Source organism: Hyla sarda, chromosome 5, assembly GCF_029499605.1.
Source record: "Hyla sarda isolate aHylSar1 chromosome 5, aHylSar1.hap1, whole genome shotgun sequence".
In the NCBI taxonomy this organism is placed as follows: domain Eukaryota; kingdom Metazoa; phylum Chordata; class Amphibia; order Anura; family Hylidae; genus Hyla; species Hyla sarda.
The window spans coordinates 172,188,993-172,205,299 of record NC_079193.1 but is presented as its reverse complement, the minus strand read 5'-3'; the positions used below and the strand labels follow the sequence as shown (position 1 = coordinate 172,205,299).

General features: G+C 41.5%; 1 protein-coding gene across 1 annotated transcript in view; it reads left to right on the top strand.

Moving 5' to 3' along the window:
- The window catches only part of LOC130273629 (succinate dehydrogenase [ubiquinone] flavoprotein subunit B, mitochondrial), a 189,086-nt gene that overhangs the window by 91,248 nt on the left and 81,531 nt on the right, over window positions 1-16,307 (top strand). Inside the window, exon 11 of the mRNA XM_056520747.1 lies at window positions 4,234-4,352. Coding sequence (XP_056376722.1) covers window positions 4,234-4,352 — 119 coding nt within the window. The remainder of the gene's footprint in view (window positions 1-4,233; window positions 4,353-16,307) is intronic.

The following is a 16,307-nucleotide window of genomic DNA, read 5'->3' as shown; positions in this document are numbered from 1 at the left end:
ATTGAGATGTAATCCTACTAATTCTATTACAATAAGTCTACAAAAATTGTTACAAGATGGAGTGAGCCTTGGGATCCTCACTAAAAAGCAATCTGAATACTTACTGCCACCTTTTCCAAAATGTCCTGTCTTCCACATTCTCCCTAAGCTGCATAAGAATTTCTTTCCTCCCCCTTTAAGGCCCTATAGTAGCAGGCATTGACTCCCTTTTGGAGAGACTCGGATCATGGCTTCAAAGCCTTTTACAACAGCTAGTATCCAGAACCATGGGGTTTATTAAAGATACCAAATCCTTACTACAAACGATGAAAATAATGGAGTGGAAAGATGGACAAAAATGGATGTCGTGTGACGTGACAGCCCTTTATACATGTATTCCCCATAGTCATGCCATCACTGCTATAGCCCATCATCTAAACAAATACAGCAACTATGATAATGATCTTAAAGAATACATATTACAAGTTTTGCATTTTTTGTTACAAAACATTTTCTTTCTGTTTTTTGATGATGTATATTTTTTCCAAATTACTGGTTGTCCTATGGGGTCCAAATTTTCCCCTTCTCTTGCGAATCTGTATATGGCATACAGGGAGGAGGTCTCGTTCTATTCTCACCAGCCAATCCTTTTTTTCCACCTGATTGGCTGGTATGGGCAATATATAGACGACCTCTTCCTAGTATGGAAGGGGACTCTGATACAGGCACAAGGATTTCTTTTGTTTCTTAATACTAATGACTTGAGGATAATTATACAAATTTTTGGGATGTCTCTTTATCGGGTTGTGTGGAAAGTACTAGTGTCAGCGCAATACTATATTGCAAGTCATGCGCAGGGAATAGTCTGCTTTACGCTGAAAGCTGTCACCCCCAACATGTAGTCAGAAATTTGCAAATAGGCGAATTTGTTCGTGCCAGAAGGGCATGTTCTGATAATACATCCTATGCGGTAGCATGTAGGGACATCAGAAAAAGTCTACATGTTAGGGGGTACTGGTCACATCTAATAGGAAGAGCTGAGGGCATTGTGAACTCTAAACCAGAGGGCTACTACCGTTTGTAATGATGATAAAAAACAAAATGAACAATATATTCTGACCTTTTCCACTACTTTCTCAAGACAGTTCAACAATGTTTACCTCTTTTGAGAGCTGATGAGGTCATGAGTAAAGTACTGGATAAAGGTATAAGGATTTTTTCACGGAGAGCACGTACATTACAGAATCAGTTATCAACTAGTTAATTTCATAGCTCGAACACAAGTGATACGTGGCTGTCAACTAGGGGAAATTATAAATGTGGCCGTCCGAGGGGTGGAACCTGTAAATATATGACTAATTCCAATATAGTTTTCTCTTCCTAAACAGGTCAACAATTCAATATAAAAACATTTATAAATTGCCTCTTGAGTGCAATCTGCAATATGTGGGTTGCACTATAAGAAAACTGAAAACCAGAGTCCAGGAGCATACGGTATGTATTTACCTAATGCCGATAAAAGTATAACCAGATCACTGTCAGGGTTAACTAAGCATGTTATGGAGGTACATTCAGGTATCATACCATCATGCAATGTATCTGGTATTGAAAAGGCCACCCCGAAGAGGAGGGGATTGGAGCAAAGAAGTGTTTAAACATGAAGCATTTTGGATACTTAATATGGAGAGCTGCTATCCCTTCGGTCTAAACCATAGAAATTATTTTTCCTATAGTTTATTACAATATATGGTTTCTCCGGTTCAAACCCAATTGTTGCATATGTTGATAACTTGTTTTGATGTTGGACACTACTGAATTTGTTCATACTTATATGCTGGGATATATGAAAATATGAATATCCATATACATTTACCTTTCTTGTTCTTCACCTGTAATTCTGTTGGTAGTTGATCTCCGTTTTCTCCTCCCATATATGGGACATCAACAGAGGGGCATACATTTTATGGTGGCGTGTCACGTGGTTGTTACCGGTGTATATATACCGGGCAATGTGTCTGTAGTATGTGCCATGACTAAGACTTGTTAAAGAGTCGAAACGTATCGGCGTTTTGTTTGTGCATTTGTCCTTTGTTATTTTCATTACTTTTCCACCTGCATGTTTTTAACTATTTTTCATTAAAGTTGGATTTTTATTCATTCATTGGGAGCCGGATATCCGTCCTTTCCTTGATATAACCTGGCGGGGTTTAGGTTCATCACCAGGTGACTGGGTAGACAAGTGCAAGTGAGGGCCAATTCTATAGGTTCTTTCAACAACACAAGGTCCAGGCAACCCTAGGGCTTCTGGTAGTTCCCTGGCACAAAGTTAAGATAGCTGGTTAGGCATAATGGACTCAGGAAGTCCTATAATGCGCAAATTGCTCCTCCTCGAGCGATTTTCTAAATCTTCTACTTTCTCTTTAAGGGTCAGATTAGACCTAGCTAATGAATGTACTGCTGCATTGCTGGCACCTATTTAGTCTTCCAAACAGCTCACTCTCTGCTCCAGCTCATTTGGGTGTGATGTGTGAATCAAGATGTCCCATTGCAGCTGCTGAATAGTGCTGGATATCGCCACCTCTACTGAGGCCCTAATTTCAGGCAGGATGATATGGGCCACCACTGCAGCTATGTCGGTATAAAGTATATCCCCTGCATTGCCCTTAACGGAGTGCGACACTTGGTCCTCCATCTCTTCCGGCCCGTCACGCTGAATGCTGATCTGGGGGGCTGGATGCTGGTCTGCGAGGGTCTCGGCAGCTGCCACCATCTTGTGGGACACCATGTGCTGCGAGGCGTGGGTAAGTTGGCAGAGAAACTTCTCCATATGGTGCAGGCACTCACTGACATGAAAGCCTAGCAGTACCTCTCGTGTCGCTCGGTTTGGATGCGGTGAGGCAGACTTTATAGCAGAGGCGGGCACGGAGCTCCTCTACATGCGACCGCTCATTCGCGCGCTGGAACCGGAAGCCCAGATATACTTTTTTATTTTAATAATCCTCTCCATCAGTGCAATATAAGCCTTTTTGTAATTATATAAATTATATTATACTCTTCATGAAGCTGCCTGAGCTCAGCGAAATGTGTTCCATGATGGTCCAATAAACATACCTGTTCCTTTTACCCGATGGTCGTTATGCAGCGAAAAGTAACTTCTACTCTTGTGGTAGAGGGTGTGAGATGCAGGGCGGATGGAATTACCCTAGGGGCAAATGGCATTAACCACTTGTATTTGTGACGCCAGGGATGTTTATCCTCAATACTACCCGAAGGTATACCGCTGGATCCTGGGCTAGGCACGGGGGCAATAATGACTCAGACACCAAGTTACAGACAACGGTAGCTTTACTGAGTGACAGATGGTACAATCTATACAGTTCAGCCAGGCCCATGGAGATGACCAGCGACTTCAGAGACCTTGAGGACTTGCAGTAGATCAGGCCACTATGACTTGACAACAGATGACTGTGACTGACTTGACTTGAGACAGACAATGCTGTGGTTGTAGCTTACTTGTAGAATTGTGGCTGCTGGACTGACTTGAGGCCTCCTATGGACTCCAGATACACTCTTGGACTTGACTGCACTGCAACTCAGCAAAAAGAGAGTGAAGAGACTCCTTCCAGGGCTTTTATAGGGGAGACTCTGGTGGGGTCCCATAGGTCACTCGGACCAGGGGTTTTTCCACTTTCATTTTTTCCTCCTTACCTTAAAAAAAATCATAACGCTTTCAATGTTGCACCTAAAAATCCATATGATGGCTTATTTTTTGTGCCACCAATTCTACTTTGTAATTACATCAGTCATTTTACCCAAAAATCTACGGCGAAATGGAAAAAAAAATCATTGTGTGACAAAATTTTAGAAAAAACACAATTTTGTAAATTTGGGGGCTTCCGTTTCTACGCAGTACATTTTTCGGTAAAAATAACACCTATGTGATGTATGTGATTGACTTCTCAACTATCTGTAACTCTCCATCTGATGCCAGAACTCAGCACCCCTTCAGACGGCAGCTATAATGAGTAGTCCTAGTGAGGGTGACTGACAGCTCTGAAGTCAGTAGGCATCTTAGGTTGATGATGTATTCGCATGTTTAGGCCACAGCAAGTCAGTGGGTTAATGTACTTCTTTTCAACACTCTTTTCCTGCTGACAGGTCCACCCACTTTAGGAGAATGTAAAATAACATAATTTTTACTACATTTGTATCTTTCTTGCATTTGTTAATAATTGGTATCTGCATTCTCTCTAGGAGAGGCATTGGCTCCTATTAAATCTAATGCTGGAGAGGAGTCTGTAGAAAATCTGGACAAATTACGGTTTGCCAATGGGAGCACAAGAACATCAGAGCTGAGAATCAACATGCAGAAGGTATTACACTATTCATGCTTATAACTGTATGTACTTTTCATGTAACTTATAGACCACAAGTATGCTCAAATATGAATATAAAATTTATAGTTTATAGAACAAATAGTTTATTAAACATGGTTGTGTACAGAGTTTGTAATAGATATTCTACATAGAGTTTAAAAAAAAAATCTAACACAAAAAAAGTGCAAAGGTCTTTCCATTATACTTTTTATACACTTGGAAAATACTGCTTTGGGAAAGTGCTTGGCTCTGGATGGTTTGGTTGAAAGTCAAAGTGTAAATTGGTTGTCTCCTCAATCCTAGATGTGGTATCAAGAACATTTTTTGTGAAACTGGATGTATTTTATTGTCAAGCTAGAGCAACCACTGCACAACTATACCATAGTCATTCTAATTTAACCTTAGGATGCCCTTTCACTGTGCAAAACCAGGTGTGAATGAGGTAATATGAAGAACAGATGCTTCTTATCCTTTGTTTTCATATTTCTTAACGGTCGGGTCACACTGAGCACATCCGCAGCGTATTTCACACTGCGAATGCACCCATGGCAGTCACAAGAGTTGGTTCCCTGCTGCGGACAGGTAGCTAGCTCTGTGTGTCTGTTCATAGTGGCGTATTTCCTGCTGTAGACACAGTGCCTGCTCTTAGTGGGAAATCCACCACTACAAGCGGCCACACAGAGCTCTTGTGACAAGGAGCTCACTCTTGTGACAGCTGTCGGCGCATACGCAGATTGAAATATACTGCAAATGCGCACCATGTGACCATACCCTTAAGCAGCTCCTGGTGTTAAATGGATTTAGAAAGGAAAAAAAAAAAAAAGAAATAGCATCTGCTCTTTATATAATTCCTTATGATCCACACCTAGTTTTTGGTTTAAAACTACACTGTGTAAGAACACCTTAACAGTCTCTTGTGGTGGTTGATATCATTAAAGAGTACCTGTCACCAAATAAAACTTTTAATATAGTGTTCCCTGTGTAATTAGCAGACACTTTCCCATTCACTTGCTTTTAACCCTTTAACGACGAAGGACGTATATTTAGGTCCTCCGCCGTCTCCCGCGATACGCCGCGGGGTCACGCGGGGTCCCTGCGACATATCTGGTCGGTCCCGGCGGCTATCAACGGCCGGGACCCGCGGCTAATACAGGACATCACCGATCGGGGTGATGCCCTGTATTAACCCTTCAGACGCGGCAATCAAAGCTGACCGCTGCGTCTGAAGTGAAAGTGACCTGGCTGCTCAGTCGGGCTGTTCGGGACCGCCGCGGTGAAATCGCGGCGTCCCGAACAGCTTACAGGACACCGGGAGGGCCCTTACCTGCCTCCTCGGTGTCCGATCGACGAATGACTGCTCCGTGCCTGAGATCCAGGCAGGAGCAGTCAAGCGCCGATAACACTAATCACAGGCATGTTAATACATGCCAGTGATCAGCATAGGAGATCAGTGTGTGCAGTGTTATAGTAAAAAAAAAGTGTTAATAAAGGTAATTTAACCTCATCCCTAATAAAAGTTTGAATCCCCCCCCTTTTCCCATAAAAAAAATAAAACAGTGTAAATAAAAATAAACATATGTGGTATCGCCGCGTGCGTAAATGTCCGAACTATAAAAATAGGCGTTTTTTCTTCGATTTTGTCACAATTATTTTTTTTTCCGTTTCGCTGTGAATTTTTGGGTAAAATGATTAATGTCCCTGCAAAGTAGAATTGGTGATGCAAAAAATAAGCCATAATATGGATTTTTAGGTGGAAAATTGAAAGGGTTATGATTTAGTTATTTTGAGGTAAGGAGGAAAAAATGTAAGTGCAAAAACTGAAAAACCCTGCGTCCTTAAGGAGTTAAAATCATCAACATAAATATGTTTAAAATGTAATAGAAAAAAGCGTCCACTAGATGGCACTGTTCTGTTCCCTGCCACAATGAATACAGTGAGTTTGGTCTCCTCCCGGCCTGGCAGGAGTCCAAACTCAGGAAGTTTTTCTCTGCACTGAGCTTGATTGACAGCTGCACAGAAAGTGAAAGCTTCACAGATTCTCACAGAAAGCTGCACAGACTGACAGCTGCAGGAGAGCCTCCATGATAGCAACACAGACTGAAACATGCACAGAGCCTGAGGTCTTCTAGTCATCACAGCGCTGCAACGATGTGAGGGCAGAAGTGGTCCCCCAGCAGGCAGAAGTGATGTCATACCTGCTGGGAAACACGCCCACTTTCTCCTGCTGGGAGATTGCACTATGTGAGCAAGAAGAAAGGTATGATACAGAGCCTTTTTTTTTCCGTATTCAGATAGTTTTTATTAAACAAAAACAGGAATAAACAATAAACATATCCGGAAACAAAGGATAACAATATAATAGTTAAGCCTGAGCGGCGGGGCAATTGCCCGACATCTCATAAGGAGCGCATAGTAAGGCACAATCTGTGAGAGCGGTCAGAGTCCAGCTCAGGGAGCTATAGTCAGCCAAATATACCGCAATAAAGAGCAAATATCTAAACAAAATGTGGAAAAAACAAGCGCGCTCAGGAAAAACTAGAGTGGTAAAAAGGGGGGTAGGAAGGGGAACATAGGTGAAGAGGGGGGGGGGGTGGAAGGGAAAGAAGAAGAGGAGGTGGGGAAGGGGGGGGGGGGGAAGCAAGGGAACCACTGACCTGTGTACTCCCAGTCACCATAGATGTCACAGTCTCCCTCACCCAGCATTCCCGGATCCTGAAAAGAGCAAATCTATCCAAGGTCCACTACTGGGGGGGGGGGGAAGAGTCTCGGGAGGGACCTAATGTACCCTGTAGAGGGGGGTTTCCATGAAGGCCAACCAGGGCCATCAAACCACTCCGAATCGTTCTATTCGACCCGAGGAGTCAGCCATCAGTTCCTCCATACGACAGAGAAAGAGTATCTCTGTGTACCAGTCGGTGATCGTCGGTGGGCAGGTAGATTTCCAGCATCTGGGAATAACCGTGCGAGCTGCCATCAATAGAAAGTGGGAGAGAACCGCGGAGGGGATCTTGCGAGAGAGTGGGAGGATAGTCAAGAGCAGTACTTTAGGGTCATTCAGGTACCGCACCCCAGAGATGGTTTCAATAAGAGAAATTACCACAGTCCAAAAGGGGGAAGCAATGGACAGGACCACCAGATGTGAGACATCGTACCCCTCTCCCCCCCCCCCCCCCACAGCGTCAACAGAGATCCGACACATAGGGGAACATCTTATTAAATGTCACCGGAACCCTGTACCAACGGGAGAGGAGCTTAAAGTTAGTTTCCTGCGCTCTGCAGGATATCGATAGCTTATGGCACATGGTAAATGCTCTGGACCAATTAGAGGGGGCTATAGAGATCTGAAACTCTGCCTCCCAAGCTGCAATATATGTTGGGGGTTGCTGGAATGCTTCCTCCAGGAGTAAACCATAAATCAGGGATATTGCCTTTGGGGACGGGGAGGTGCAGAGCTTTTCGACGGGGAGTAGCGGTCTGTCAAAGTTGAAATGGAATTGTTCTGTCCTGACAAAATGCGACAGTTGCATGTATTGCAGGTATCTCGAGGGGTTGCGGAGACGTTCCGGGACTAAAGTGTTGTAGGAATGCAGTAAAGTACCTTCCAGAAAATTACGTAACGGCAATGCCGGAGGGTCAGATATCCCTAGGAAGGAGGAGCAAGATAGTCTCGGGGGGAAGCATGGGTTACCCAAGAGCGGTGTCAGTGGTCCGTCAGGAGAAAAGAGGTGTGTGTCAGACAGATAGCGCTGTATGGTGGTGATTAGTTTCCTGGACACGATACAGAGATTTTTAAAGCTTGGAAATGATTTTTTAAGGGGTGTTAGGAGTAGTTAGGAAACATAGCCTGAGTTAGTTTAGAACCGTTTATTTGGTGACAGGTATTTTTTTTAAAGGGGTTTTCGCAGTATATGCCATGCCGTGCCTCCAAAGCCCATTTAGGTGCCTCTGCTGTATAACATTGCACTTTCCATCCAGATACTACAAATACCAGCAGTCAGTGCGGCCCAGGTCTGACTGCTGGACGACTCCTATTTGTTGTTCTGCACCATGTTTAGAGGACGTCCTGGGTAAGAAAAAGATGCTGCAGCTAACCAAGCCCCATAGCAAGCAGGAAGATCACATGGGCTCCATCACTTGAGGATGGGTTTTGCAGTAATAGGCCTCTGGAAGTTGCCAAAAGAAGCAGAACATGAAATTGATGGTGATTACTTTATTAAAACATGTTAACAAGGGGAATTAAAATACATATAAATGTTATTAACTAGATGACCGCTTTTGCATTCATATTCCATTTGGCTGCAGTAGTGAGGGGAGGGGATAACTTTCATCAAACCGCCCACGGTAATTAAAAGTGACTGGTGCCACGCCCCCTTTTCTAGCAGAGCCAGCATAGCTGCATAGAATAAGATGTTTTCTTTTGTACATTTGTAAGGTTAAATACAATTTACAGGAATATAGAGCTGTAGCAGAATGAAAAGCATAAACGATAGCTGTATGTAATTATATGGGTTCCTGTCTAACAGCTAAATTCTTTCCATGTGTATATGGTAGATAAATATTTACATAGAAACTATTCTGCTAACATTTTTTAAGGTGATTTTTTAATCACAGAATACATTGAATAATGTGCATATGTTAGATGTAAGTATTTATACCTCCTAATATTGTGTCCCATCAGCCATAACATTAATACCACGCCTCGTATTGTGTCCCATCTGCCATAATATTAATACCACCGCCTAATGTTTCATCAGCCATACCATCAATACCACTCTCTAATATTGTGTCTCATCAGAGATAACATTAATACCAAGGCCTAATATTGTGTCTCATGAGCTAGAATATTAATACCACGGCCTAATATTATGTCCCATCAGCCATAATATTAATACTGCCTTCTAATATTGCGTTCCATGACCCTTAAAATTAATAACACTGCTTAATATTGTGTCCCAGCAGCTATAATATTAATACCACGGCCTAATATTGTGTCTCTAGGTTGAACTCGACGGCCTCTTGTCTTTTTTCAACCTTACAAACTGTTACTATGTTTCCCTTTTGAAGCATTCTGGGTTTTGTTTTCTTTCTTTGTAAACCATGATGTTCTCAAAGTTCAAAACTTAGTTATTTTACACTGCTCTATAAGTGCTTTAGGTACTGTATACATGACAAAGATTTAGGAAAATATTACCCCCAATAATATACATTGCAACCAGGTATTTTTTCAAAATGTAAGGAAAAAAAATAAAAAATATCCAAACCAAGCTGTATAAACAAACAGTTTTCCAACATAGCTCTGTATGTAGGGGCTATATCAATGAATATAGACACCTCTATAAGGGGTCTTGAATTATTTTAGTGTGGGATCTAACAGATCATTTATAGTATCATAGATTGCATAACATTAATACCACCCTCTAATATTGTGTCGCAGCAGCCATAACATGAATACCACCGCCTAATATTGTGTTTCATCACCCATAACATTAATACCACTGCCTAATATTGTGTCTCTAGGTTGAACTCTATGGATTCTGGTCTTTTTTCAACCTTATTAAGATCCGTTCGAAGTTCCGTCTGAAAATTGGCTGTAAAACGGCAGTTACAAAATCCTATACGGCCGTTAGAAAATCCCATTATAGTCTATGGGATTCTCCCGTTACTATCTTCCATCACAAAATAATGTCCGTTATTAATAACAGGCTATAATGGGTTAAAAAGGATAATGTAAAAATCCCATAGACTATAATGGGATTTTCTAATGGCCGTATAGGATTTTGTTACTGCCGTTTTACAACCGATTTTCAGACAGAAAGTCTAACGGATCTTCAAAACGGAGTAATTTTGTAGTGTGAAAAGGGCCTAATACCACCACCTAATAGGTTTCATCAACCATAGCATTAATACCAATACCTAATATTGTGTTTCATCAGCCATAACATTAATACCACCCTCTATTATTGTGTTCCATTAGCCATAACATTAATACCACACCTAATATTGTCTTTCACAGACATAACATTAATAACACTGCCTAATATTGTGTCCCATGAGCCATAATATTAACCCCTTAATGACCAAGCCCATTTTCACCTTAAGGACCAGGCCAATTTTATTTTTGCGTTTTCGTTTTTTCCCTCCTCGCCTTCTAAAATCCATAACTCTTTTATAGTTCCATCTAAAGACCCATATACGGGCTTGTTTTTGCATGACCAATTGTACTTTATAATATATATAATTGTAATTTATAATATATATAATTGTAATTTATAAAATATACGGCGAACCCAAAAAATAAAAACATTTTAGGGAGGAAATTTAAATGAAAACCAAAATTTTGCACATTTTGGAGGGTTTTGTTTTCACACTGTACTTTTTACGGTAAAAATGACATGTGTTCTTTATTCTGTGGGTCAGTACGATTAAAATGATACCCATGGCTAGATTCTTTTATATTTTTGTACCGCTTAAAAAAAATCTAAAACTTTTTGTACAAAATCATTAATCTAAAATTGCCCTATTTTGACCACCTATAACTTTTTCATTCTTCCGTACATAGGGCAGTATGAGGGCTCATTTTTTGCGCCGTCATCTGTACTTTTTTTTATAGATACCACATTTGCATATATAAAACTTTTAGATCATTTTTTATTATTTTTTTTAATAAAATGTGACAAAAAAGCAGCATTTCTGGACTTTTTACATTTTTTACGTTTACGCCATTCACCGTACGGGATTATTAACATTATATTTTGATAGTTCGGACATTTACGCACGCGGCGATACCAAATATGTTTGTTTCTTTTTAAAAAAAATATTACGCTTTTTGGGGGTAAAATGGGAAAAACAGACAATTTTCATTTTTATTGGGGGAGGGGATTTTTCCCTTTTTTTTACTTTTTTATTTTTACATTTTTCACATTTTATTTTTTTATTTTACACTTTTTATGTCCCCATAGGGGACTATCTATAGCAATCCTTTGATTGCTAATACTGTGCAGTGCTATGCATAGGACACAGCACTGATCAGTATTATCGGTGATCTTCTGCTCTGGTCTGCTCGATCGCAGACCAGAGCAGAAGACCCCGGGAGACGGCCAGTGCTAGGTAAGGGGACCTCTGGCTGTCATACTGGATGATCGGATCGCCGCGGCAGCGCTGCGGACGATCCGATCATCCAATCAAAGTGCCGCAATGCCGCAGATGCCGTGATCTGTATTGATCACGGCATCGGAGGGGTTAATGGCGGACATCCGTGCGATTGCGGATGTCGGCCATTACGGGCGGGTCCCTGGCTGCTTCTAGCTGCCGGAACCTGCCGTGTATGATGCGAGCACCCTTCCGATGCTCACGGTCATACACAGGACGTAAATGTACGTCCTGGTGCGGGAATTCCCGCCAAACCATTACGTACATTTACGTCCGTGGTCGTTATGGGTAGAGATGAACTTACAGTAAATTCGATTCGTCACGAACTTTTCGGCTCGGCAGTTGATGTAATTTCCTGCGTAAAGAGTCTCCTAGGACTGTATCCACCTTTTCCAGCCCACCGGAGCACCTGAAAGCTGAACTAATTTATGCAGGAAAAGACATCAACTGCCGAGCCGAGAAGTTCGTGACGAACCGAATTTACTGTAAGTTCGCTCATCTCTAGTTAAGGGGTTAAAGGGGTACTCCGGTGAAAAACTTTATTTTTATTTATTTATTTTTTTTTTATCAACTGGTGCCAGAAAGTTAAACAGATTTGTAAATTTCTTCTATTAAAAAATCTTAATCCTTCCTGTACTTATTAGCTGCTGAATACTACAGCGGAAATTATTTTCTTTTTGAACCACAGAGCTGTCTGCTGACATCATGAGCACAGTGCTCTCTGCTGACATCTCTGTCCATTTTAGGAACTGTCCAGAACAGCATATGTTTGCTATGGGGATTTCCTTTTACTCTGGACACTTCCTAAAATGGACAGAGATATCAGCAGAGAGCACTGTGCTCATGATGTCAGCAGATAGCTCTGTGTTTCAAACGGAAAATAATTTCCACTGTAGTATTCAGCAGCTAATAAGTACAGGAAGGATTCATTTACAAATCTGTTTTAACTTTCTGGCACCAGTTGATTAAAAAAAAAAGTTTTTCACCAGAGTACCCCTTTAATACCACTGCCTAATATTGAGTCTCTAGGTTGAACTCGACGGCCTCATCTTTTTTTCAACCTTACAAGCTGTTACTATATTCAAGCAAAGAAAAAAGGGGGGCTATAGATCAGCTCACCAGTATGTCCATTCAGGGTAGACGCCAGCACATCTCTCCTCGTGGAAGCAGTCGGATCAATCTCAGGAGCCGTGTCTCCAGGTGCAACAGTAATCAAAGAAGGAAGGTGATCCAGCTCCCAGTCCAGTTAAAAGATGAAGCTTTATTCAAACATGTTAAAATCCAGTGGTACAAAAAGGGAAAATATGATAAAACACAAGGGAAAACGCAGCAACGTGTTTCGACCTGCTAGCAAGTCTTAATCATGGTAACTACTAATACTTTTAGGTAGTCTTATATACCAGCGTGTATCCTGAACAAATCACATGGTTATCATACAAAAGAGGGAGGAGACCGATGACGACATATTCATTAAGCAGGTGAGCAAGACATTTCTATTAACGCTCAACCTGCCATGCATTCACATAGACTATATATAATACCTTAGCCTGTAGGGGGATTCTATATAAAAAATATAAGAATGTTACATAAACTATAAAAAGTTGTTACACAAGCATATATGAAGCGTTTAATAAATATAAAATAAATCATTCCTATAATTTAAACCAGACGGGAAGCGTGTATCCATGGACAGGATCCAAAATGCCTCCCGTCTGAACACTGTCTTACTCCAGTCTCCTCCTCTCCTAGGAGGACGAACTTTTTCTATGCCGCTGATTTTGATATTTGGGATTATACCTGAATGTTTCTCCACTATATGTTTAGTAATGCCAGACATATTTTTGGAAGTGTGGGTATTAACAGTTGGAATATACAAATGCTCTTGAATTCTATTTTTCAATTTTCTGCTAGTACATCCAATGTACTGTATTCTGCACTCTTCGCACGTGATACAGTAAACCACATGATGTGTCTGGCAATTGATATAACCTTGTATATTAAATTGCTGACCTGTACTACAGGATGTGAAAACTGTAGAATTGCTCATGTAACGACAGATACTACATCTTGTGTGGTTGCATTTATAGCTGCCCTTGCTAGATAGCCAGGTAGTGGTGACTGTATTAGTGGTGAAATCACTGGGGGATAATATACTTTGTAATGAACGAGCCTTTACGCGGTACGATTCTAATACCTCCCTCTAGTATCATACCATCTGGCCAAATCGATTGTACTGTTCCTGGGCTGGTGGGAGGATAGAGTGGTCTTTGGGGAAGAACTCAGCCCATGGCATAATCATCTCACCATGTGGCTGAGATATATTGATTACGTTTTTATTCTTTGGTCGGGTACAGGAGAGGAGTTTTTAACCTTTGTGAATGTTCTTAATCAAAATTATCTTAATCTGCGTTTTACCTGTGAGTGGGATCCATGTAGACTCCCCTTCCTTGATGTTTTAATCAGTAAGGGACAAGATTGCAATATTGAAACATCCGTTTACAGGAAACCCACTTCCACCAATGGCCTCCTAAGGTGGGAAAGTGCACAACCTTAGGAGGAACTGCTCGAGCACAGGTAATTTTATCAAACAGGCGCAGGATCTACGGGGACGCTTTAGGAGTAGGGGTTATCCCGATGATGTACTGAGATCTGCATTTGACTGGTCCATTAACAAAAGGAGAAGAGACCTACTAACTCAAAGACAGGTCACTGAAAATGAACAAGAGGTAATTCACGTCATTGGTACCTTCGATAACAAACATAAGGAGGTGAGAGCCATCCTTGAAAAATACTGGGACATATTGCTGGATGATGATGATGATGATATCAAACAGGTCTTAGGTGAGAGACCACAGCTCACGTTCAGAAAGGGTCCCAGTATTAGAGATCTAGTGGTACGCAGCCATCTAGCTCCAGCAAGGAGTGATGGCACCTGGCTCGACCGGAAACCCAAAGGGACATTTACCTGCGGGTCCTGTCTAGTGTGCTCCTCAGTAAAACCCGGCAAAACGTTTATATGCTCTGCTGATGGTAAGGAATATGTAATCAAGGACTTCATAAACTGTAAATCGGTAGGGGTTATTTATCTGGCACAGTGTCCATGTCCCATGCATTATGTAGGGAAAACCCGCCGAGAATTTTGCCGCCGTATACGTGACCATTATAATGACATACTAAATAATAGGGACACATCAGTAGCAAGATACATGCATCAAATGCATAATGGGGATCCCAAAAAGGTCAAATTCAGAGGCATACGATTGATACAAAAAAGCCCACGTGGTGGGGATTGGGATCAAAGATTACTACAAACTGAGTGCGAATGGATTTACAAGCTAAATTCCATGGCACCGGTAGGACTAAATGAATCATTTAAGCTTCACATGTTTCATATAAATACATTAAATCTACATGTATAAGTATTGTGTGGTTCATGTAGGAACTAGTACATGTGTAAAGGGTACCCTTAGGCAGGGGGTCTAATAGGATATGTGTAAGAGGGTCACTACGTACAATAAAGGACATAAGGTTGCATTGTTTCAATAAAAAAAATAGCAACATATATGAGTAATATTTAATATTGTATGATGCGCATATCCATAGAGAAATGATTATATACCCCTAACTGATGACTGAAAAAGCTGATATGTACCCTTTTAACCTGACTAGTGTGTAATAAATTTTAGAACAATAAATATCCCCATCGCTCTGTGATTGTACTAGTGTGTATTAGGATCTAGAGCCTGCCAGGAGCACATTTGCGCAGACGCAGTTATTCTAAACTTAGATAGGAGGAGGTACGGAGATGTAAGGCTTGCTCTGGGACGCGCTGATCGTCCCCATAGCTACTATTACCCTCCCCTCTCAGTACGTCACTCATAGATACTCACGCGCCGGCCGGGGCCGTGATTTTCGCAGGTTGACCGAAACCGGATGTGGCGTCACGGCCGTTGAGATTATTCCGAACTAGCGCGCCTGTTGCAGTTCTGGTGCGGACCTCATTTGAGATGCACCCTGGACCGGAAATGCGATGAGATCATAGGGGATGACGCGGAGGTAAGAGGAGGGGTATAATGATATAAAAAGACCGCAAAGTCAATAATAGAGTGCCACTGCCATTGAAAAGGATGCGACTGCCTGCTAAGGGTCTCCCTGATGAGCTAAAAGATGCGAAACGCCACGTAGGAGACGCAGTTCAGGTCATGTAGTTAGACAAAATTGCACCTTATTAACTTTGCACATTTATTGCACCTTGTTTGCACCTTGTTTACACCTTAACCTTTGACTGTATATGTTTAAGCACCATTCCACTTTTATGCCCAGGCACGTTGCACTTTATTCCCATAGGGTGTGAATACATGTGAGGGACTGAACAGTATAGGTTCAGGTTCCGGTGGTACGGGGGTCGTCCTTATCAGGACGAGTGCCCCAGCTACGTATCAAACAGCCAGGGATAGGTGAGCCTAGGGATTGTGCAATACACATATAGGGACAAACAGGGAGTATAGGGATAGGACTCACTAGTCTCCCCTGCTATGGTTTATTTATTTTTGATTAAGAGTCACCATAGGCTCCCACCCATAATTTTTTTTTTTCGTATTCAAAAGTTTTTTATTGAACAAATAGGGGAGAACAAACAACATCCACCGCAAGTAAGTGGCAATAAATCTCCAACTACAACACTCGCAGAGTAGACAATTACTGGTGAGATCGTATAACAATGGTAATGAGAGAAATCTTACACAGTCTACTGCAATAGTATAGCTGAGGAACTTTCAGGATAAATTACACAGCAGGGTAAAA